The sequence below is a fragment of the Gouania willdenowi genome, chromosome 21 (assembly GCF_900634775.1).
Source record: "Gouania willdenowi chromosome 21, fGouWil2.1, whole genome shotgun sequence".
Taxonomy (NCBI): Eukaryota; Metazoa; Chordata; class Actinopteri; order Blenniiformes; family Gobiesocidae; genus Gouania; species Gouania willdenowi.
The window spans coordinates 14,236,567-14,259,773 of NC_041064.1; the positions used below are offsets into that span (position 1 = coordinate 14,236,567).

General features: G+C 39.2%; 1 protein-coding gene across 6 annotated transcripts in view; it reads right to left on the reverse strand.

Moving 5' to 3' along the window:
* Positions 1–4,015: 4,015 nt before the first annotated feature.
* Positions 4,016–23,207, reverse strand: part of LOC114455735 (FERM, ARHGEF and pleckstrin domain-containing protein 1-like) — a 72,069-nt gene continuing 52,877 nt past the window's right edge. Inside the window, exons 9-27 of one of the 6 annotated variants that reach the window (XM_028437130.1) lie at positions 23,081–23,176; positions 22,842–23,005; positions 22,631–22,699; positions 22,465–22,540; positions 21,754–21,991; positions 15,990–16,177; positions 15,790–15,879; positions 14,216–14,349; positions 12,537–12,618; positions 12,232–12,469; positions 12,030–12,160; positions 11,831–11,899; positions 11,462–11,551; positions 11,227–11,309; positions 10,073–10,182; positions 8,288–8,421; positions 7,462–7,569; positions 5,153–5,304; positions 4,016–5,069 (exon numbers count right to left, since the gene is read on the reverse strand). In XM_028437130.1, coding sequence (XP_028292931.1) covers positions 4,988–5,069; positions 5,153–5,304; positions 7,462–7,569; positions 8,288–8,421; positions 10,073–10,182; positions 11,227–11,309; positions 11,462–11,551; positions 11,831–11,899; positions 12,030–12,160; positions 12,232–12,469; positions 12,537–12,618; positions 14,216–14,349; positions 15,790–15,879; positions 15,990–16,177; positions 21,754–21,991; positions 22,465–22,540; positions 22,631–22,699; positions 22,842–23,005; positions 23,081–23,176 — 2,334 coding nt within the window. In that variant the 3' untranslated portion in view covers positions 4,016–4,987. Of the gene's footprint in view, positions 5,070–5,152; positions 5,305–7,461; positions 7,570–8,287; positions 8,425–9,680; positions 9,914–10,072; positions 10,183–11,226; positions 11,310–11,461; positions 11,552–11,830; positions 11,900–12,029; positions 12,161–12,231; positions 12,470–12,536; positions 12,619–14,215; positions 14,350–15,789; positions 15,880–15,989; positions 16,178–21,753; positions 21,992–22,464; positions 22,541–22,630; positions 22,700–22,841; positions 23,006–23,080; positions 23,177–23,207 lie in introns of all 6 variants that reach the window. The other 5 variants (XM_028437129.1, XM_028437127.1, XM_028437125.1 and 2 more) reach the window with 5 other exon arrangements.

Consider the following 23,207-nt stretch of genomic DNA (forward strand, 5'->3'; position numbering starts at 1 on the left):
ACTCGCCTAGCTATCTCCCAGTCGCCGTGTAGGACTCTCCCTCGTCTCCGCGGCTCTCTCTCTTCCACACACCTGCGCGCACGCGCGCACCTACGTCACTCACCCGCGCCACTCACATTCACGCACTGAGCTGCCCTACCTTAGACACATCTCACAACAACTAACACGAACGTTAACTAGTTTAGCAAATACCCAAACCAACACAGGAAAATTCTGAATGTAACATGATTCATTAACTCGTGGATTTGTTTAGTCACCAGTTTATTTGGAAGGAGAAAAAAAAAACGAGCCGACCGTATGAACAGCCACTGTGGGAGTTAACGTTACATTTTTTTCAACCCACGGTGATTTTAAACAGAATTTAAGTCATGTTTAATAAAAAAATAATAATATATATTTCCACATCATATTGCTAAATTTAATACCTTTAGCGGACACCAAACACCAACAAAAATATGAAAATAACTCAATATACACAAAACTAAATATATATACAAAAAATACACTAAAATGACAACAGAAATGCACAAAACTACATTAAAAAAAATGACTCCAGAATAACTACAATGGCAACAACAAACAATAAACACAAAAGTAAAAAGTGAGTAAAAAAAATCAACACATTCATCATGCGCATGTCTCATAGAATTAAACCAGGGAAAGTGCACACGTTATTTTACTTTGCACCTGCAAATATACCCCTTAATAATGCTACAGAGTATATTATTATGCCCGTAATTGACAACTCTCCTTAAGCGCCCACTATATGAATGCATACTTCCAACGGGCACTGTACTAGTATTACTAATTATTATGTTTATTTTCATGAAAACTTTTTTTCGTAAATAGTGATTCAAAGTTTACAGGCTCAGTTATTGGCATAAGGAGTTCACATGTAAGATTTCTAGAGACATATGTCACTAATCCTCCACCCCTGGAAGCTCTGTCAGCTCTATACACAACATCTATGTCTATTTCTGTGGTGTTGTGGTTTTTAATTGTGCAAAATAGATACACACAAATTAATAAATCAATACAAATAGCAAAACATAAACAATAAATTAAATAAAAAATATATATATATAGTATTTTTTTTATTGTTATTACTGGACATTTCAGGTGACCCCATTTTATTTCCAGGCAATCTTAAGGTTAAAAAACCCTGCCTTGAACCCTTCGGAATTATATACATCTTTAAAACACTGACTATATCTTATTTGTACTCACATTCTTTTTTTTAGAGATTATTTGAAAATAGAATGTAACATTGTTATTGTAATTTATCTTTTAAAGGACAAGTTTATAATTGAAATGCATTGTGTAACACATTTTGACAGCGCATCCTGACCTCTAGGGTTCGATCAAATCCAGGCTCCGAACCATTGTCATAGTTTAACCAAACAAGAAGTCATTGGTACAAATAAATTCACTACACACAATTTAGACTTTGCAAAAGCTGAAGTACCTGAAGTGGACACAGAGAGACAGAGAGAGAGAGACAGAGAGAGAGAGACAGAGAGACAGAGAGAGAGACAGAGAGAGAGACAGAGAGACAGACAGACAGACAGACAGACAGACAGACAGAGAGACAGACAGACAGACAGACAGAGAGACAGACAGACAGACAGAGAGAGACAGAGAGACAGACAGACAGAGAGAGACAGAGAGACAGACAGACAGACAGACAGACAGACAGACAGAGAGAGAGAACAAAAAGACTGGTCACACACAGCTCCACCAAGTGAATCCAAAACATCACCTTAAAGCAGGGGTGTCAAACTCATTTTAGTTCAGGGGCCGTTTACGGACCAGTTTGATCTCGAGTGGACCACAGGTTTTTGTGCTCTATTTTGCAATAAATTCCACAAAGTACATGAGACTGACAATATCCAAGCATTAAATGACCTAAAACTTACATTAACTTATATTCCCTTGATATTATTAACAATTGTTATTTAATTTTGTAGAATAATTTGAAGAAATATGCAGAATTTTATAAAGATTTAGTTTTTTTCATCGATTTGAGATTAAAAAATGGCTGAGATATCGACAACTGAATTATTTTCTAATTTACACAATGATACATGTTTTTTCTGCCATTTTTACTTTCTCCCGCGGGCCGAATTAGATGTTCTAAAGGGCCGGATTTGGCCCCCAGGCCTGGAGTTTGACACTAGTGCCATGCCCGTAGGAAGTATGTATTGCTATAGAAAAGTGGGAGGTTTAATATTTAGTCCTGTAAAAAAAGCCTAGCATACATCTGCAGCTTGCTGAGAGAGAGAGGAGTGTGTGTATGTGTGTGTGCGTGCGTGCGTGTCAGGCCAGGCAGAGGCTCTGTGTTTTGTTGAGAGTTGATTAATTTGTCTGCTGTAACTTCACCACTATTATCATCAGTAACTATGTCAACTGGTTAATTACAGAACTCGGCTGTAGATTAAGGCAACACTCCTTAGTGTTCTGGCTATCTTTAAAAATACTCTATCTGGGGTGGTGTTTAGCTCAGTGGGTTGAGCGCCTGCCCCATGAACGGAGGCTGTAGTTCCTCACCTGCAGCCGGTCCAGGTTCGATTCCTGGCCTGGGACCCTTTGCTGCATGTCATTCCCTGCTCTCTCTGATCCCTTTCCTGTCAAGCAACTGTCATATAAAGGCCACTAGAGCCAAAAAAATCTTTAAAAAAAAAAAAAATACTCTATCTACTTTTGAACATATTCAAGTTAAGTAACAGATAGGTAGTGTTTTTTTTTACACAACAAAATGTAAAGTGAGCACATCTGATCTGAGACAATCTGATTGGCTACTCCTTTAGGCGTGATTGACATGTTCCTGTCTACTCAGTTTGCCAAGGCGATGTCTTATTTAGAACAGGCAATAAACCGTCTTGGTTTCACAAAGGCAGGACAGCAATTTGTAATATTTGCCAAGCAGTGTCCATAACTTCTGTTCAGTGTAAAAATTACTACTTTCTGACACACACACACTTGCCAGGCCAAAACATGCCCCGTATGCCGTATTGAAAGTGAATGGTGTTAACAGTCACAGCTCAGAAGGGTTTGGTGAATTTGAAATGAGAAGGCAACAGTTTAAAATGTCTATTATTCATGTCATTGTCAGCGCATAAAAATTCAAAACAAACAAAGCTAACATCATCTCAAATGGGTTGAAATCTGGCATCTGATATAAACAGACTAACTTGTAGCTAATCGATTAAATGAACTCTGCAGAGCATAATATTTAGCACTGAAATTTAGGTTACATACAGACCCTTTCCAAAAAAAATTTAATATCATGAAAAAGTTGTTTGATTTCCATAATTCCATTCAAAAAGTTAAACTTTCATAGAACCAATTTTATTTCTGATTAAATTTTTTTTTACATCTTTAAGAAGACTATGTACCAGGGGTGGCCAATCCTGGTCCTCAAGAGCCACTATCCAGCATGTTTTAGATGTTTCCCTCTTCCAACACACCTGATTGAAATGACCAGGATCGTTATCAGGCTTCTGCAGAGCTTGATGATGAGTTATTCATTTGAATCAGGTGTGTTGGAAGAGGGAAACATCTAACACATGCTGGATAGTGGCTCTTGAGGACCAGGATTGGCCAGCCCTGCTATACACTATGGCACAAATAATATTAAACTTCCTGGATAACAGTGGATATTAGTCAAACAAATGAATACATAATTGTGGTTATCACTAATTCATAAAACAATGGACCATCATGTTAATGACTTTATGGATGGGCCCTAAAAAGCTCTCCCCTTTATTCCCCGTCTCCACATGACTGTTCTTCAATGTTCATGTCTGTGTTCAACCACCTTCAGGTACAGTGGGGGTCCCCGGTCTCTGGCACCTTCATTTTGGGGGTCGTGGGCTGAAAAGGTTCAGAGCCACTGGTTTACTGAAGTAGCTTTCTTGACCAATGGCGCCCTCTGTTGGTAACAGCTGTAAAGACACTGGTAAGATTCATCAAACCACTGAAAATGACCCATTTCTAAGCATGAAAAGTCAGAAAATTTGATTTTTGTTTAGTCTGTTTTTTATTGCTTCCATTTCCAAAGAGCTCTCTGTATTTTTTGTGAAGAAATAGCCACAGTCCAGGGCAGAACTGAGGGATTTCCATCTGAAACTACTCAGCAAAATCCAATCCAATGCATATGTCCATTCATTTAGAGCCATAAAAGGATCTGTGTAGAGGAGGCAGCCTAGTTCAGTGAGGGCTACAGCACTTGGAACTGAAAGTTTCTCTTGTTTTTAAACAGAATTCTTAAAGCTTTCATTACACGTACCTTCATAATACAATATTTATGAATATGTCCCACGCAGCATAATAAAAAAAAAGAGCTCTAGGAGAGCTTTCGTACAACAGATCAGCAAAAAAAACACATCTCATTTATTTGAAATAGCATTGGTGGTGATGGCAGCTATAGCTACACTATGATCAATTCTAGACCTGTGTTTAGGATAAAACAAAACAATACGATTGTTCTTTACCTCATGGCACTGGGCCAAGTGGGAAGGGACAAACCAAGTCTTCATTTAACACAACATTAAAAAAAAAAAAATCAGTTTGGCACTAGAGTATTTTCAAAGCAATCACTTTCACTTGAAATGTAGGAGTAGAAAAAAGTTGCTGATGATTTAGATAAAAAAGAAAAGAAGTCTGAATGTTCCTGCTGCACAGTTTAACACGTGAGGGAAAGCAGAAAAAGTAGGAAGTGGCTCGGAGCGTTAGAAAACAGTAAAAAAATTACATCCTTAAAAAGAGGTTTCAGAGTTGAGAGTAAAAATGCCAAAAAACGAGTCTCTGATGCAGTCAAAACCAGCAGACGTGTCACCATTAAAGCCTTAAAAAGCACCAAATGTGCATGGACACATGGACAAATGTCCAAGAAATGCGTAGAAAAGAAAAAGCACAGTCCATGAGGGCAGGGTGGAAGGAGGGGGGGGCTGATGCCACTAAAAGGAGACGGAGTTTAGAGCAAACTTCAGTGAGGGTGGGGCTCCTTGTTGTTCAGGGCCCGAGTGTGACTGGAAGGAACCGTAGCGCTGCGGATGACCTCCATCCACCTGCAGAGAGACGCAACTATCACACCTCCCACATTTGAGGAGCATAAAACTTTATTTGAACTTTACACAGAGAAGCTGCTCACCGCTCAAATGTGTATTCACTCTCCGATCTGAAGTAGTAGATGTGGGACTTGAAATGCAGTTTGAACACGTAGTCCTTGTGGATGTTTTCCGACTCAGTGGGGATGGTGACTGAGTAACCCAGCAGAGGGAGGCTGGCCAGAGGGTAATCGTCCTGAAAATGGTGGAGAGAATTTAGTAAAGGTCACTGAATCATTTCATCGCTCTCTCTGATCATAAGACCATGCAGCTAAAAAAAAAAAAAAAAAAAAAAACTAGTAGGTTTTCCTACCAAAATAAATGGTAAATGTGGGGGGAAAAAACGTAACTTTGATTAAAAAAAAAACTAATTTAATTCTATTTTTATTAATTAAAAAATACATTTTACCCATTTTAAAAAATAAAATAAAAATATTTGTTCGATTGGTTTAGCCTTTAAAGTTCTGCTTGAACAAACTATCCATTAGTGCAGTGGTTTTCAACCTTTGGGTCGCCCGGAATATCTAATAAATGATTAAAAAATATTTATGATTAAGAAATTATATTTTTGTAATTTTGTAGATTATTCTTTTTCAAAATAAAACACCACAAGCAATGTCAAACAACTTTATTCTATACTTTCACTTCCTCAAATATTAATCTAGTTAAAATAAAATACAGTATAAAAATGGTAGTGCTACACGTAACACTACATCACAAACATGATCAAAAAGTAATGTTTTTTTTTTTTTTAAATGTCTGGATTCACAAATATTTGTGATAAAAAGGTTACAAGTGACATTTTAACTGCGGTGCATATTTGAACAAGTCTTTATGCCTTATGTTTTTATTTTTAACTCAAACATTACTGGCATAAAGCACAATAAACTTTATCTGCTGGTTGACCTACTCTGACATTTGGTTAGCTCAGTATTCTATACTGACTAATCCTTATAAAGCACTCCTTAAATATTCAGTAGGAGTAGAGCTGATTAGCTGTGGGATTGGATAAAGCAGTAGTTTTCAACTTGTGGGTTATTGACCAATTCTTTATGGGTTGCGAGAGATTTTTTGGACTTAAAGTAAAAAAAAAAAAAAAAAAATGGGTTCTATTTTATTTTCAAAGGTAAATATTTATGCAGCAGAGTGCAGACTTTATAAAGGTAAAAACAGGTATCTCTTTTTTTGTACATTTTTTTTTTTTTACTTTGAAATGTCTTTTTTAGAGCAACATTTAGATAGAACCTACTGCCAAAGTTGTGCTTCAAATGTGCATGTTGCAGTTATGGATTAAAGGCAGTTCATCAGGAATAAAGGGAACAATTTATCCTCTGGCATCATTAGCTGCTAGACACTAACTTCCTGTTTAAATGCTGACTCACAGTTATACCCTGTATTACTACAGGTTTAAGTACGAGAGTTTCCTGGGTTGAACTCTCAACTACTTATTAAAGCTGTGGGTATTGGCCTCATCGATCCAAAAATCAAAGGCATTTTTCTGAAAAACCAGGAAAATGTACCCAAAGGTTGAAATTAGCGCTTGCAGGTATTTTTTTTTTTTGTATATTCTGTTTATTACAGTTTTTCTTTTTTTTTACAGGAACAATTACACAAACATTACACAGTAAACAAATGATACTGCACCAACAACAAGGTTTTTTTTTTTTAATTGATTCCACGGGAAAAAAAATGGGTTTGTTGTGAAATCATTATCCGACTTAAACTTTGGAAAAGTTTTGCGCATTGCATGTTGGGATTTGAAGTCCTGTAGAAGAATACTAAGAATGTAAACGTTTCTTTAGGAAGTGTTTTTACTTCCTTCTTACCATGATTTCTTGTGTTTTTTTCGACAAACAGAAAATTTTGTCCCATTTTCTTTATAATGTGTCTTGTTACATGCGGTCACTTTGATTTCAGCTGAATTTGGGTTTTTTGGAATAAGACAAAAATTAAAAATCAACATCTGCCATTGTTTTGTCAACTTTCAAAGTGGGAAATGTTGCTTTCACATTGTTTTTGGCATCACACTGGGATTAGTAGTGGATGACAACTTTGGGATGAAATACATAGCTACAGATTAAAAAATGTTAATTTTAGCATCGTCGAGAAATAGTATAAACAGATTGGCTCGCATTGAGTATGTAGGTAGCTGATTGAATAATTCTTAGTAGATTTATTATTCAATTTAAAAGCAACACTTGTTAAAGTGATGAAGAGCGTGTCTGGGAATGTGTTTGTCTCACGCAACACACACACAGTTGGTATTTAACACTAACATGTGACGCTCAGCAGCTCCGTGGAAAAGCTGTGGCGGTTTGAGGAAGACAGCAGAGTGTGAGTGTTATGGACTCACCTGGTAGGACTTGTAGAAAAACAGGCTGAAGTTGGTGAAAACCACCCAGAGCTTCTGCCAACCATTGCTGTTCTTAAACTTCCTCAGCAGGTTTCCTGACAGCTGGTTCTGCAAAGACAAAACAAGCCTGAATCTCAAGATTTCACACAACAAATGTTAACAAACGCACTACTAAGTGTGCTTTAAATAATGAGATACATCATTATACTACATTTTTAAAGCACTTAATCACTGATAAAATTTACAAGATTACACCAACTTTAATTTACATTTCAATGTGGATAATATTACAATATAAAATTATCTACTCAGTGACTATTTTGCCCAATAATATACCATAGAAAAATCACTAACTGACAACAGCTTGGATTTGTTTTGGTGCATTCATATAATAATCTACTTATTAGAATATTTTCTAAATAAAGCCTATCTTTTTATTTTATCCTATTATAATACTCTTTTTTTTAAATTAATATCTAAAAAATGTAAACATTCCTCAAAGCAGGTTTTTTTTTTATTTTTTCTGAGTGCAGACATCTTTTCAATGGAAATTCATTATATGAGGAGATTCTGCCAGTGGTTGATATTTAAGGATTTTTAAAAATATTTTTTAATTCACTATTACTGTTTTTTTTCCTTTTTTTTTAGCTATGGTGATGAGTGATGCAAGGATGGATTGCGACTGGTTTGCCAGAATATTAAGCATCAAGCTTTTACAATACAATTATTTTACAATTACAATTATTTGGAATAAACTTCCTGCGGTGCAGTTTATTAATAATAATCATGGCTTATGGCTCCTCTCCTGTCTGCCTGGCCAATTTACCTCTAGATTCCTGCAGGATTCACTAAAGGAGAAGCTCTGAACACGGTACCAGCAGATTATAGACAGAGGCACTGGTCCCTGGCCACTCGGGGCCCCCACCACAGGGGCTTTATTCTCCCTGACTGGACTAGGCTCTTCTAGCACGCAGGAAGTCACAGACGTGTGAAAGAGAGAAGAAACAGACAGGGAGGACAGAAACACAGAGACTGAGCAGGTGAAACACAGGCATGCAGTGACCGGGGTAAACGCGTGCGTGTGTGTGTGTGTGCGTGTGTGTCCAGGCAGGGCTGTGAAGAGGACAGAGTTACAAACGGAGAGGAAAAGCAGAACTAGATCAGGACAGAGCTGGGCTGTGGAGACGCTACATTTGTTCTGTTAGAGCACACACGTGTCAAACCCAAGGCCCAGGGACCAAATCCGACCCTTTGGAGTATCCAATGCAGCCCGCAGGAAAACGACTGAGATGACTGAGAAAACAATAATCATTGTGTAAAACACCAAATAATTCAGTTGTAGATATGTCAGCCTCTCCAAACTCTCAAATTTAATTAAACTCCACAATATTTACAGAATTTACACAGTTTTCCCATGCTTTCATAAAATAATTAGTCCAGCGTTCTTCAACCTTGGGGTCCTCTGGAATATATAGTAATCGATACTAAATTACTGATTAAAAATATATTTTTGTATTTTTTAAATTATTATTAAACTATTATTATTTAATTGTTATTCTTTACCACACGCAATCTCAAAGAAAAGTATTCTATATGTTCACTTTCTTAATCAAAAACTAATGTTCAAATAAAATGCAGTATAAGCTGGAACATCTTGATATAAAAATGGGGTCACGACCTGAAAGAGGTTAAGAACCACTGGATTAGTAATTTTTAATTGCAAATTGTGGATTTAAAAAAAAATTAAAAAAATGCCATCCTGCAAATTCCTATGCCGACATTAGTCAAAAAAATCAAGGGAATTTAAAGTGAAGTTCCTGCAGGGGCTATTACCCGTCACTTATTGCTTGGATTTTATTTATTTATTTATTTTACATATCATTGCTACGTAGAAGTGGAAACTAAAAGGAACATTAATGTTGGAAATTATTTGCGGCCCAATTGAGTTCAAACTGGTCCGTATTTGGCCCCTGAATTAAAATGAGTTTGACACCCCTGTGTCAGAGTGAGATGAAGACATTTGGTTCATCTTGGTGCTGCTCTCTCACAGAACAGGACAGACTGCAAAGTGTTGGAGGGACAGCAGATACAAGTGGGAGGAGAACGTGTGGAGGATTCTGTTCCCAGTGAGAAACCATCACAGAGAGTCAAAGTACAGCACACACTTAGAAGAACAGAGAGGAGAGCAGAGGGGGGCAGGTTGTAGGTATGGCTGATACCTCCACAGATACACTAAAGTCCACCATGGACACGCTGGCGTTCCTGTGCCAGCACACGTGCACCATGGTGTTACCACGGTGAGCCGCGGCCTTCTCCATTGAGCCCAGCGACGCCATCTCGTCCTCGGAATCTGCTTCAGCTGAGCCGTCGTCTGGGCATTCTGGGAAAGTCAGGAGGTGGTTACTGCTACATAGTGAGTGGGATAGTGAGGACAGGACAGGCGGGGCAGGAGCTGAAGCACAAACAGCGTTAAATCACTCACGAGTCTGAGTGTTACTGCGGTTTCAGCCGGTGGGAATGTCAACGTCTCCACCTTTCTCCACAAGTTACTGAGTAACAAACTGAAGCCAGCTGTTTCACGCTGAGAGCTGCGTTCAAGCATTTCACTTACTGTCTGTCAACGTGCTGCTCAGCAGGTCACAGGAAGGCCCGTTGCTGGTTTTGATCATTTCTATTGCCATCTTTATGTCCCTGATCCATTTCTCCATCTCACACAAAGAGCTGGAGACAAAACCATATACCAGTGTAGGAAATGAGAACGTTAACTCTTGTAATGCCAACCGGTTAGAATGTGGTAGCAGTGCAACAGCATGTCTTTAGCTTGTTAATACTAACTGACCTCCCAAGGCTCAGGTTTCCTGTTCATTAGTGTAAAATGCAATGCTTGGTGACTTCTGCTTTACAATGATAAACATCACAGATGCATCACCTGCATTTGTTTTGTAACAAAACAATAAAAAGTTGTCTGTAATCTGCCCAAGTATAATGTAATGAGACTTTTCTTCATTTTCACTTTTCTTTTTGACACCAGCGTTTATTGTTTGTCTGTTATGATTACATCAAAAGTACTAAACGGACTTTGACAACATTTTAACCAAAGATAAATCTTACGCCATGGAATATTCCTTTACATTTTGGAGGGGATCTGGATCAATATACTGATTCTAGATCTGTTTCAACCTCTCTCTCATCATTGGCAAAAAATTCTTATCTCAATTCGTAATTGACTGATCTTTATGAAATTTCACTCACTTATATTGGGTTGGTTCAAGTTCCTCAGAGTTTCATCTGGATCTGATCAGGATTGCATGTTTCATTGTGATTTTTCAAATAATTAGAGGTGCCCATACATTTGGACCTATTGTATCGGTATTAATGGGGATAAAAATGTTTTCCAAGTCTTTAACGTGTGAATGATCACGGTACCATGATCAGGATATTTGGCGCTTGGTGGAGGTTTGCACTCTGAGTGCTCTTGCTTAAAATAATGTTCAACATATTTGCCGTTTACTTATTTTAGATCAAAGACATTTAGAATATTTAAGGGTAAATGGCCTTGCTTAATGACCCTTTATCTACAAATAGTCCATATTCCAATCACAAAGTATCTTTTGGTTCCTTGGAAGTTTGGCTCCATGGTCCAAACTTCCTAATAATAGAACACTGCTCATTTAAAAGCTTTTTTAAAAATGCAACAAAAGTAACTGAGAGAAAACAATGAATGGAGTTTGTTGTTGGAGCTTCAGGCTGTACACATGCACTCACCTCGCGGCTACAACCACCGACTGCTGTTGTCCGACCAATGTAAAGGCATGAGGTACACCCCACTCATCCTCACTCTCCCTGATCTGCACACACACACAGAAGATCCATCACATTGCTGCGTCATGTTAGACAGACTGAGAATGTAAATGGAGTGAGTGTAGGTTCATTCATTCAGTTCATTTTAGTAATAATGACCAGTTGGTGACAGCAGATTGGAAACCAATAAGACACTTACTGTCATGCCACGGAGGGAGAGCTGTCCGTGCACTTTGAACTGATTAGTCGGCGTCATCCCCCGACTTGTGTACAAAATGATGTCATTAAACTGTCCCAAAACAAGAACAAAGAAAGTGAATTAACCTCTCAGTAAAGCTTAAAACTTATGTATCCAATAAACAAGCTGTCAGTGCAGATGCACTGGAGTATCCAAAGCAAACACCACATTTAAATAGCTTGGTCAAAGTCTAAAGCATAGAAGTAATCATTGCTCAATGTATTGCTCAATATCTGCCAACACCTGTGATGCAAATCTGGAAATAACAAAAGGATGAAGTGTTCCCTCATTGATTGGTCTGTTCTGCTGAAGTCCAGTGTGAGGTCTTACCAAGAAAAACATTCGCTGCTGCAGGCCTTTCCCTGACAGTTTGCTTAGACAGCCTAACCTGATGAACTCCTGAAAGACAAGGAAATGAGCCTCAATTTGCTGAACTACAATAGAAAGTGAAACATTTTAATGAATAAAAAAAAAAAACTGCCAACAAATAGTTTAAATCCAACTCCTTGGAATTCTTTTGGAAACATACCCGACCAGGAACAACTAGATTGTCAACGCCAATCAAATCTTTCTTGAGCTCCAGAAGTTTCTGAAAGTTCTCTATCTTGGTCAGCACACCCTGGAGCTGCTCCACCACCTCTGACACGTCCGCCAGAGCAGCTGAACAATGACAGTGGGTGAGAAATGCTCTGGAAAAGCAGTGAAATATCCCTGAGCCAGTCCGATAATACCTCTGCAGTCCCTGAAATCCTCGTGAGTAGCTTGGTAGTGTTTGCACAGGCGCTCCAGGATCTGCTTGTAGTGGACGAGGCGATGAAGGGGACGCAGGATGAAGACGTTGAACGGGATGTAGCAAACCTTCTGCAGCTCAAAGTCTCTGCACAAGCCTTCCACCCTGCGGGATGCCCGGCACGCCTTTTCCAGCTCCAGCAGGACTTCAGACTGCCTGTTCAGGTTTGTGGTCAGAGGCTGCAGACACACAATTGATACATGTGTGAATTTATACTAAACGGGAATGAAAGTTTTCACACCTTACCTTCAGTGCTTGTAGGTTTTTCAGCAGGACATCTCCAATGCGCTGGTAGTCTCCTTTGATGTGCGCGTTAGAGCGTCCCTCCCTAAAACAGAGAAATCTTCTCTTAGATGTTTTGATTTCTAAATCCATAACACTTAAATAATTCAGTGGTTCTCAAACTTAGTTGGTATTCCCCATTTTGAACAAAGGAGGGGCTATCAAGCCCCACATGTGCTCAATGCCCCCCAAAGAATCCTGACAAATAACACATTTGTAAATTTATTGAACTAACAGGGAACAAGTAACATGTTTCATAATTAAAAACAGAATAAATAAACTAGATTAAAATAATCACCTGCATAAAAAAACTAATTAAATAAAGTGGCAAAAAGCTTAAGAAAACAAAAAAGGAAATTCAGTGCACGGATGAATTAATGTAACACGTTTAAAACTCAAAAACTAAATTAAACTAATTGCCTGCAAAAATAATGAAACGGTGTCAGCAATCTGTGCCAAAAAGCTTAAGAAAACAAAAAAGGAAATTAGTCAGCTATTGAAAGTTTTTTATTTTTTATTATTGTTCCACTTCACATGCAAACTCCAATCATTATTTTTAGCCCTTTAGCTCCTCGTTACATTTTGTCCCCATGTCACATATCTAATGCAATCTAATAAATTAACGCTCTTTTAATTTCTGCTATTTTTTTAGGCTATTCATTAATACTTTATTTGTGTGTAGGCATTTTGTTTAGTGTTAATGTTCTTTATTGTCAATGAAGAATTTTTAAAAGATTGGCATGAAATTGAAAATGTCCTCATTTGTCATGCACCACCTATCCCACACACTTTGAAAAGCACTGGTATACAGTGGATTTAGTTATTGAGAGCTTTTTGATGATACAAATGTAATTCTGCACCTTATCTTTATGACAATGATGATGTTATGTATTACATAGCCATCAATATTAGTAAAATCTGTGATTAAAGAAATGATATTTGTGCTTTTCATCGCTCTTTTTCAAACCATATTCCACCAGCAGGTGTCTCCCTTGAGCATGGAATAACTGATTAAAGCACAGAGTGGTGGACTGCCAATAAGCATGCCTTGTAAATGCTAAGTATTTTATGGCTTGAGCTTCTTTCAGTCTGTAACATCCTCCCTCACACATGTAAGAAACATGTGAACCCATGTTTGACAGAAGAAAGACACTGTGATTCTGTGCATATGCAAAGCCAAAGTAGACACATGACACGCTGGCCTGAACATTTGCATTCCTATTGGAATGACGTGTTTTTATCAGCAAACTAAAGAACAATATCACCCTCAACTAGAATTCAGAGTTCATAGACTGAATAGGTGGCGGAGACTTGGGAATAAAAATAGCATGGAATTAATGGGTGTAAATTTCAACAGATTGGTTGGTTTTTATCCCTCGGTGTGTTTGCGGGAGTGAAAAAGTGAGATTCGGTGAAGCATAGCATCATTAAAGAGATCAGACAGTAAAAACCCACAGGCGAGATAAGGCTGGTCGTGGTGCTGCGTGACAGTTTCCATGGAGACGGGAGCTGCTTGGGACATCTAAAGGGACTGGAGGAGCCTTTCATAATATACACGCCAAATCCGCTCATTTTGAACAATGACTCATGATAAATTGGACCTAGACCCAAGCATGACATCACAGAGACAGCAGGTCACTCACCACAGAGCCAGCCTCTGCTCCACCTCCCTGAGAAATCCAGTGTGGAACTTGTGCAGAGGTTTGAAAGACGTGAGCAGGGTGTTTTTCAAAGTCTCCGGAGTCGCTTCATCTTCTACTACAGCCCTCTGAAAAGACTGACACCAAAACACACAGTACAGTCAACTAGGATCTCAAAATGTTAATAAAGAAGTCAAAATATTCAGGTGTTAAAATCCTAAAAAAAAACAAACTATTTATAGCATCACTTTCCCCTTCATCTAATCTAAAAGTTAAAATTCAAAGTAAAACTGAAATCTCAGGCAAACGTTAAATGGTTCGATTACCTCCATCATTTCCAGTGTGTGCACATGTTCAGACCCAAATCCAGTATGATTCCTTATTACAGCACAGTTGGTTTGCATTCCAAAAACATTTAATCTAATCATTTTATGTAAAATCCAGACTTTGCATCACATATCTAAACTGGAACAACACACATGATCAGCAGCATACAGGGCCACAGAAGGCTCTTCATTAAGAGAGCACATGGAAGATTTGCTGTAGCACACACTGCCTGTAAATGTCATCTGTTGAATAATTTGCTGTATAGTTATGAAGTACGTAATCTGACGAGAGGAGAAAAAAAATCATCTGCTTTAAGTAGCCAAAATCAAAACCTTTTGTTTATTTGATCGTCAGTTTAATGGATCATCCACAAAGGATAACACCTGCCTGAATATTTACGGGAAAATTAACTCAAAGATAACTGAAGATTATCCAACTCATAGATGTTGTCTATGTATGCTCCACTAATGTGAATCCCCTATTGTTTAATACAATAACCAGGATTATTCTTTGTTGTGTGACAGCTGAGTGTAATAATAGAACCACAAATATTACAGGCCTTTAATCCCCTCCATCAAACTTTTACCACAATGTTTCATGTTAAGGCAAAAGTACAAAAACATCAATTGCTAAAAGTGAAGCCACATTGCCGATGAGGTATTTTAAAATAGTTCCTTTTTTTCCCTCTAAGACAGAGGAATATTCTACGTTAATGGAGTTTCCGGTAAAATTTTAAATTTTAAATTCAAGCCCCTTTTATCGGAGTTTCTCTCCTAAAACTTCAAACTGGTTCAAAGGAACTAAAAAAATCCTGTATTTTCTAAAAAATATTGTTTGCAAACTGAAAAAAGGAAACATGTTCAGCTGATGTGATAGATGAAAGTAAATGAGCTGTGGCAAAGAAAAGGAGACAGCAGCTGTCATTTACATGACTTCACTCTCCTCCTCCTCAGCAGCAGCAGCACTGGTCAGGATCAGAATGGCACACCCTCGCCTACCCAAATATTCATGAGGTGTGTAAAAAGCTACTCTTAAAAATTGCAGGACGTTAAAAGCTAAGAGCTGCCAGTGAAGGGGTGTGATGCTTTTTCTGCATGTGCAGAGTGAGACGCGGTCAGTACAGAGGTCACACCGCGTGCCTAATATCCTGTTTGCTGCTGTATAAACCTTGAGATAACGCGACATGAAAAGCTGCCAGCAAACCAGAATAATCAGGAGGAGGAAGGGAGGAGCAGAGTGACTCGTCTTACCACCGTCACCACCTCCAGGTCTCTCACATATGTCCTCTCCGTGGTCAGCAGCTCCTTGGCAATAAAGTAAGCGCGGTCTGTTGGAAACCTCTGAAAAGGACAAAACGATCTTAAATATGAAGCATCTTTTAACAACATTTATGCTATTAAAGCATTTTCTACAGAAAAGCAACATGCTAAGGAGGATCCCATCAACAAACCTTCCTCCGGACGTCATCTTCATCATCAGTGCGAACGCTGCAGGCATCGTTGAGCAGCGGGCTGGTGAGTGGGGATGGCTGCTGGCCATCAGGACTGTGGCTGCACAGGTTCAGCGACTTCTGGCCATTGACCAATCCGTTAGAGTGTTCGGGGGAGGGGGGCAGATGGGGACTGTTGGATATGGCACCTGCATGGAGGAAACCTTTTTTAGCACTAGCTACAATACAAAGAAAAAACAAATTTGCAAACAAATATCAGTGTATATTTTGGTCCTTTGATTTTCCGTTCAGAATAAGATATTGGGAGAAAAAAAAAATTGTGATCGTTTTGATTTTAAAATTCTAAAATTAGGATTGAAATTCAAGGCATTTTTCTTTACAAGGATCAAGCAGGGATGAACAAACCTTTGCAAACTGGTTATTTTGATTTTCTGTTTCTAAAAAGTAAATAAAAAAGAAATGTTAAAAGACAGAAACACACACACACACACACACACACACACAAAGGTCTGTTTTTTCATATTTTCTGTTTCTATTTACTAACATTTCATTTTCTTGTTTTCAGCCAACCGGTTTTTAAAGTTTTGTTCATCTCTCCTCAATCCTGATGAAGAAAAATGCCTTGAATGTCAATCTTATTTTTTTAATTTGAAAATCCAATGACGTTTGAGTCTAAAATGCTAAACTATACAGTAACTATACAGCACACCTGACTAAGTAGAAAACACAAGCTACGTCAAACACTTGTTTCACCTTCTTCCAGGTTCTTCTACGGCCACATAATAAAAACCTCAGAGTTGGACTAAAGTCAGCCGACTTGCTCCATTGCTCGTTCAGCTTTGGAAATGTTTTGTACCTCAATCAATGCACAAAGTGAGACACAGACTGAACGATGACTAAGATATCATTTATCCTGCTTACCCATAATAACTTTCAGCTAGAAAATAACCACAGCTTTTCCTGGTAACACACAAAACACCAGTGTAACCATACTAGCACAAAGCATAGTCCTAACACTACTGAGGGAAAAGTAGAAACAATGGCATACATGAACGGGAACTACAGCACTATCACCAAACCGCAGCAGACAGTTTTGACATCCCAACAAACACCTGCCTTTAGAAAATAAAATACTGGTATCTCACAGTGAACAAGGATCGTCTTTAATGGTCTATGTGCAATATATGACCGTATTTCCTGTTGCATGAACAGAACTGAGCAGCATGAACAGGCAGAAGTGAACAGTGAGAGAGGGTGCAGAAAAAGCAAGAATTCATGCAGAAAAGTGAAGAAACCTTTTTTTTACAGAGGTGTTTAAGGATTGTACAAATGTTACTGACATATTTAAAAAGAGCATTCTCAATATACACTGTCTATACATAATTGTTGCACACTCAGAACCCACTGTAGGACCAAGAAAACTGTGATATGATGAACTGAAAGTCCAGTGAAATGAAAGAGCATATAGTACAAAAGTGTATTAGAATACAATCAGCAGAGTTCATGCATACAGCAGGCAGAACAAAAGAGTTTAAACATCATGCAACAAAAACAACAGGGGTTAAAAACAGCCTGAAGTGCAGAGTGAAATGTTAAATGATACATCATTTTACTATTAATCAGATAATACAAGTGAGGAAGGCTTGTGTAGTATGAGTGACTACTATAATAATTTGAAAAACCATGCTTAACTCTTTAGATTCAGTGCTTTGAAGTAATTATACAACAATATGTTTTTCCCCCTCTCCTTTCAGCTGCACAGAAAACACAGACATATGGTGATCTTGCTTTTCCCCGAAACACAAACACAAAGTAAGTGATAGAACAGCAAATCTGGTTTACATGCAAGTAAAAGTTTTACAATAAAACCAATAAGAAATGACACAATAACACTCAGACACATGCTTTCAATCAAAAGAAAAGGAAACAGACAAAAGCAACAGTTGGGCTAACAGAAAAAAGTGCAATAGAAATAAACTATGAAGGAAAATAAAAAATAGTGCAGGGCCATATCGTTATTGCACTATGGAGACCGGTTATGTCGAAACTAGTCAGTAGGATTTTGTTGTCCAACGTGTAGCTGGTTCTTATAAAGCTAATATAAAGATAAAATAAGCCCACATCTTGTATTATTGGCCCTCTGTTCATTTTACAGTGCAATTAAGTCATGATGAAAAGAGTGAACCATAAACAATATCTAATAACGTCTAATATTAATATTAACCTAACCACTAGGATTGAGTGTATCAAAGTGTATCATGTTTTTCCTGCAGTCTGTGCCTTCTCCTCGCCCTCTGCTCTCTTTTCTGTTTCAGGTGTCTCGATGCTAACCTTGCCTGCAAGATGGATTCTCCTGGTGATCAGAAACACCAGAATCCATCTTGTGCTGCTCACGCCTTTGCCTTTTAAACCCAAACCGGTTCGAACCAATCATGAGGCAGTGTTGTGGTTTAGGGGGGGACATCCGGGTGTGACGAAGGCATGCACAGTTGTGGGGAGAGGAACTAGCTTGGCTACCGCTATTATCATAACTCTGAAGCAAAATAGAATGATGTCGACGCAGGAGGATGAACGCGTGGAAGCTGCTATAAACTCAGTTTTAGGAGAATCCAGCATTTCCTTTTGGAAAGAGCAATAGCGAGAGGCGCTTTGTGCATTTTTGGATGGTAAAGACGGCAAAGCGGAGCCTTGTTGTAGCAGCGTCTCTGCAGCGCATGTCGATGACGACGACATCATTTGTTACCGTGTCATTGGCGAAAACAAATCATGGTCCGCCCAATCAGCTTCAAGCATTCTGTTCATGTCCATCCCTGGTTCTGAAAGAATTAGCCAAACACAGATCCATATCGATGTGGAGAAACTGAGTTAGAGGGAGGGCTACACGTCAATCTGGCTCTTGCCAGGTTATCTTGACGCTGGAGCTGGCAGTTCCTGGTCGATGGTTCATGGCTCAACTAGTCTGGGACACTCTGATGGCCTATCCCTCCATCCTGTTGTGATTGTCCTTCTGTTCACTAAACCCCAACCAGTCAGGGCAGATGTCTGCCACCTCTGAACCTGGTTCTGCCAGAGATTTCTTCTTGTTATAAAAACAAAATAAGGAAGTTTTTTCTTCCCACTGTCGCTAAATACTTGTTCATGTGAATCTTGTTGGGTTCTTTCTTTCTTACAATGAATTTTATATTGTTAAGTGCTTTGAGATGACTTTGTTGTATTCTGCGCAATATAAATAAAGTTGAATTGAATATTCTCATCTGATGGATTATTATCCATTCAAACATCAAAGGATGATCAACAAAACTACAACAATCACGTCACATGCTGCATCAACTGACTTGCAAATAAATGAGATTCTTGGTTTTAAATGTCAAGAATGTGCACAAATACTGCCTTAATTAAAAAATAGATCACAAACTTATCTCTCCACAAAGAAGATAATCACCAAAAATAAGAGCATTTAAGGAAAAAACAGTACACAAATCACCCAGCTTGCATTAGTCCCTTAATAATGGCGATAAAACTTGTGATTTCCAAAGTCATAAGGCATCCAGAAGGTACAAAGCTATCAATAACTGCAAAACAGATCCAATACCCAACATCTGAATGAGGAAAATATCTTTTGCTGCACTGAATTATTGGTAATTCCGTTTGGAATCAGAGCGAAGGCACATGTCTGTGTGCAAAGACATTGATGTCCTCAAAACAAAGCTGTTTTCAAAAGTGCTTCAAGCTGAAAGCAGCGTGTTGTGCCTCACAGAACAACAGTATATGACAAACTGATATTTTCTGATAAGTTCTCATTTATAACAAGTAATTAAACCTGTCAAGTGATAGAAACCCCACTGCTCCTGACTCTGCCTTTAAAAAGGAGAGTCAAACTCATTTTTGTTCAGGGGCCAATTACGGACCAGTTTAATCACCAGTGGGGCGCAGATTATAGGCGGAAAGAAAAAAGACATTTCATCAATAATGTGCACTAATTTGCCCTTCCACATTTAAATGAAATGTAAAATATGTAAAGCACCGAAAATATAACAAATGACAAATATGAGTCACCTAAATTTACATGATTTTGTGATTCATCTCTATAAAAGCAAGGAATCTGTCCGTCTGTGTGTGTTCCTCAAATATCTCTGTGAATCAAGCTCAGATTGACCTGAGACTTTCAACATGGCTGCTGCTTGGTTGAAGGGTGTGCAACGTCGGATTTGTTTGGACACCCCAGTCGACAAACTCAGTGATGTAATTAATCCTCGCTTGACGATGTTATCAGTCCTAGCTCTACATTGATGTCATCAGAACATTAGAGCACTGGAACATCAGTCCTAGCTCTACAGTGATGATGTCAACAGTGACTGTTGCCTGTGGAACGTGTGCATGGCTGGTGCTTGGTTCAAGGGTGTGCGACATCGGATTTGTTTGGACTGCAATGACACCGGTAATAAATTATGTCTATAAATGCAAAAAATTTCAAAAATTCTTTCACAAAAAACCTAAATGTCCCTGACGTCCCAACTTCAAACACAATCTCATTTGGCCATCCATGAAAAAGCTATTTAACCTCCCACTTTTCTATAGCAATACATATTTCCTACGGACACTGCACTCGTTTTTATTTAATTTTGGGAAATCTTGTAGAATAATTTTTAAAAAAATTGCAGTAATTTAAAAAAAATGTGCTTTTAAAAATGATAGCCATTATTGTGAAGTTTAATTTCATTTGTGTATTTTGAGGGACCGATATCTATAACCGAATTAGTTGGTTATTTACACATTGATTCATCATGTTTTTTCTGTCATTTTTAATTTATTTTTTACTTTCTCCTGCGGGCCAAATTGTCCCTGTTCAAGCACTAACAGCTAAACACCTGCCCCCCATCCTCATCACTGAAGGCATGGGACGCATCCTCATCTGCCTCCTCATCCAGCTGCAGGCTGCCAAATGAGAACTTGCTCCTGGGAATGAAAGACCTAGAATTACTGTCCACCGAGCAGCCAAACATTAAAGCGCCCCTGCTATTGTCCCTATTGTCACCCTCCACCTCCGACTCACTGGACTCTGAGCCGCTGGTCATGGAGCACTCGTTCATTTGCACTGTTCCTCTGTGCATGAGTCCAGCTGGTCCAGAACGTTTGTGGCTCAGACCGGCCCTGGTTCTGCCAGGTGTGGTGAGGCCATTGGCCATCATGCGGCACTCTAGAGCTGCCATGTGCTCGTCCCGGGACAGGGTGGGATGCGTTCCTTGCCCCTGGTTTTGGTGGGTGTCAGTGTGGTGATGGGGTTTGTGATGTTTGCATGGCAAGGAGGAGAACCTGCCATCAGTGGAGTGAGTGGGTGAGGGGCTGTAGCCATTCTGCTCAGCATGACTGTAGGGGGAGGCTTGGTAGAAGTCTGAGGAAGAAGTGCTCATGACATTCCTTGAACCCATCATATGTGCGTCTGTGAGAGGGCTACTGCTCCTCTCTCCCACCACCACACTGCTGTCCCTTACGTTACTATGCACAGGACTTTGCTCATAGCTCATGATGAATATTTGTTTGGAAGAAGGAGAAGAAGAAGTTGTCTCGCTGTGCAGCATCCTACTCACCAAATGCTCCTGTTGAGCCTGCAAAGCCTCAATTACCGCTCCAGAACCAAAGGGTTCGTGTCTGAGCATGACTTGGTCTGAAAAGCTAACAGAGGACCCTCTATGCTGGTCTCTACCAATGTGGTACATGCCATCAACCTCAGTGTGATTAATGTAAGGTATGGAGGTCTTGTTGCCTCTGGCATCCTGAGCTGTTAAACCTGTGGTCAGGCGTTCCAAGTGGATCTGTCGTGTTGGAGTCCTCGTCTCCACCGTCCTGGACACAGAACCCGCCCTGTCATCGTGGCCATTTATCTGGTAGTGAGGGCTCATCCGTGTTGTTGATGAAGTCGAGGGGTCCTCTGCGCTCACCAGCACCGACTCCTTCCAGTGATGGCGAGAAGGGGAGTCGACTCGTTCACTGGGAGCAGTACGCTGAAGGCAAAAAAGAGAGGAAAAAGTCTTTTTAAAAAAAGTTGAATCAAAATGTTGAAATTGCTTCTTGCAAGTTTGTTTTTATCTCTCAAAATGTTCACATTTATAACTCTCTGAGGACCAAATTTTGTGAAGTAAAGCTATTTTATTACTATCTTTGTTATTGCCTTACTGTAAAGCCAAACGTTTTTTGTTGAATTGGTAAAGGGTCACAATGAATGTACTTCGAGAGTTACTCATACTTGGTATAGGTCCACTAATAAAAACTCAGACACTGTATGGACAACAAATTAAATGTTATCCAAAAAACTGATTCAAAGACACGCTTTTCAAATTTGAATTAGGTATTATGTGGGACCCGCAGTAAATAGGACTGTTATGGACATGTCCAAATTTAAAATACTCTGTTAACACATGAGAAAGCAACAGTGATAAAAAAAGCTAGAGGCTGTGTCCTGTAAAGAGACTCTCACCTCTATTGGCACTTCATGGTGGCTTGGGGAAGGCAACGGTGACAGGCGACTGTTGTGCTGGACTCGGCTGTGTTTCCTGGCAGACAAGATGTGGAAGGTCAGCATTCAGATGTCTAGGCTTCCCCAACTTCTGCCAAAATGTGTCAAACACGTCTAAGGCAATTACCTTTCAAAGGGGATCTTTTTAAACTCGTTCTCCTTCACATAATCAATCACCTGCTTCTGGGTGCGACCGCTGTGGAGATAAGTACAAGAGAGGTAATAATGAGCTGTTGTACAGCAGCTGCAGCAGACTGTTAAGTGATGAGGAGAGAAATGTGTGTGCCTGTGGTCCAGGAGGGAGAGAGCAGCTGAATAACTGATGTATAACTGTGAACCTGAATCTGAAGGAGGAGCCCCGTGTGAAGAGCACAGGTTTGGGTTTGGGTTTTGGCTCCTCAAAAAGACGGAAGAAGGCGTGATATTCCACACAGATTTTCCAGAAGACTTTGCAGCAGTCCCTGCTGGCCATCAGAAACTCCAGAGTGTCTTGATATGAACTCTAGGATGGGAAATCAAAACATAACTTTTAAGACTGGCCAATACACACCTCGCTGTGATTTACTTTGGGATTTACATTGAGATCTGGCCTCAGCTTGATGAGGAAACGCTTTCTCTTAAAGCTCAGTTTGCGAATTTTGGACCAGTTGAAGGCATTAATCTTGGTTTGTCCCTGAGGAGTAGGAGGACAAAAGATTCATTGA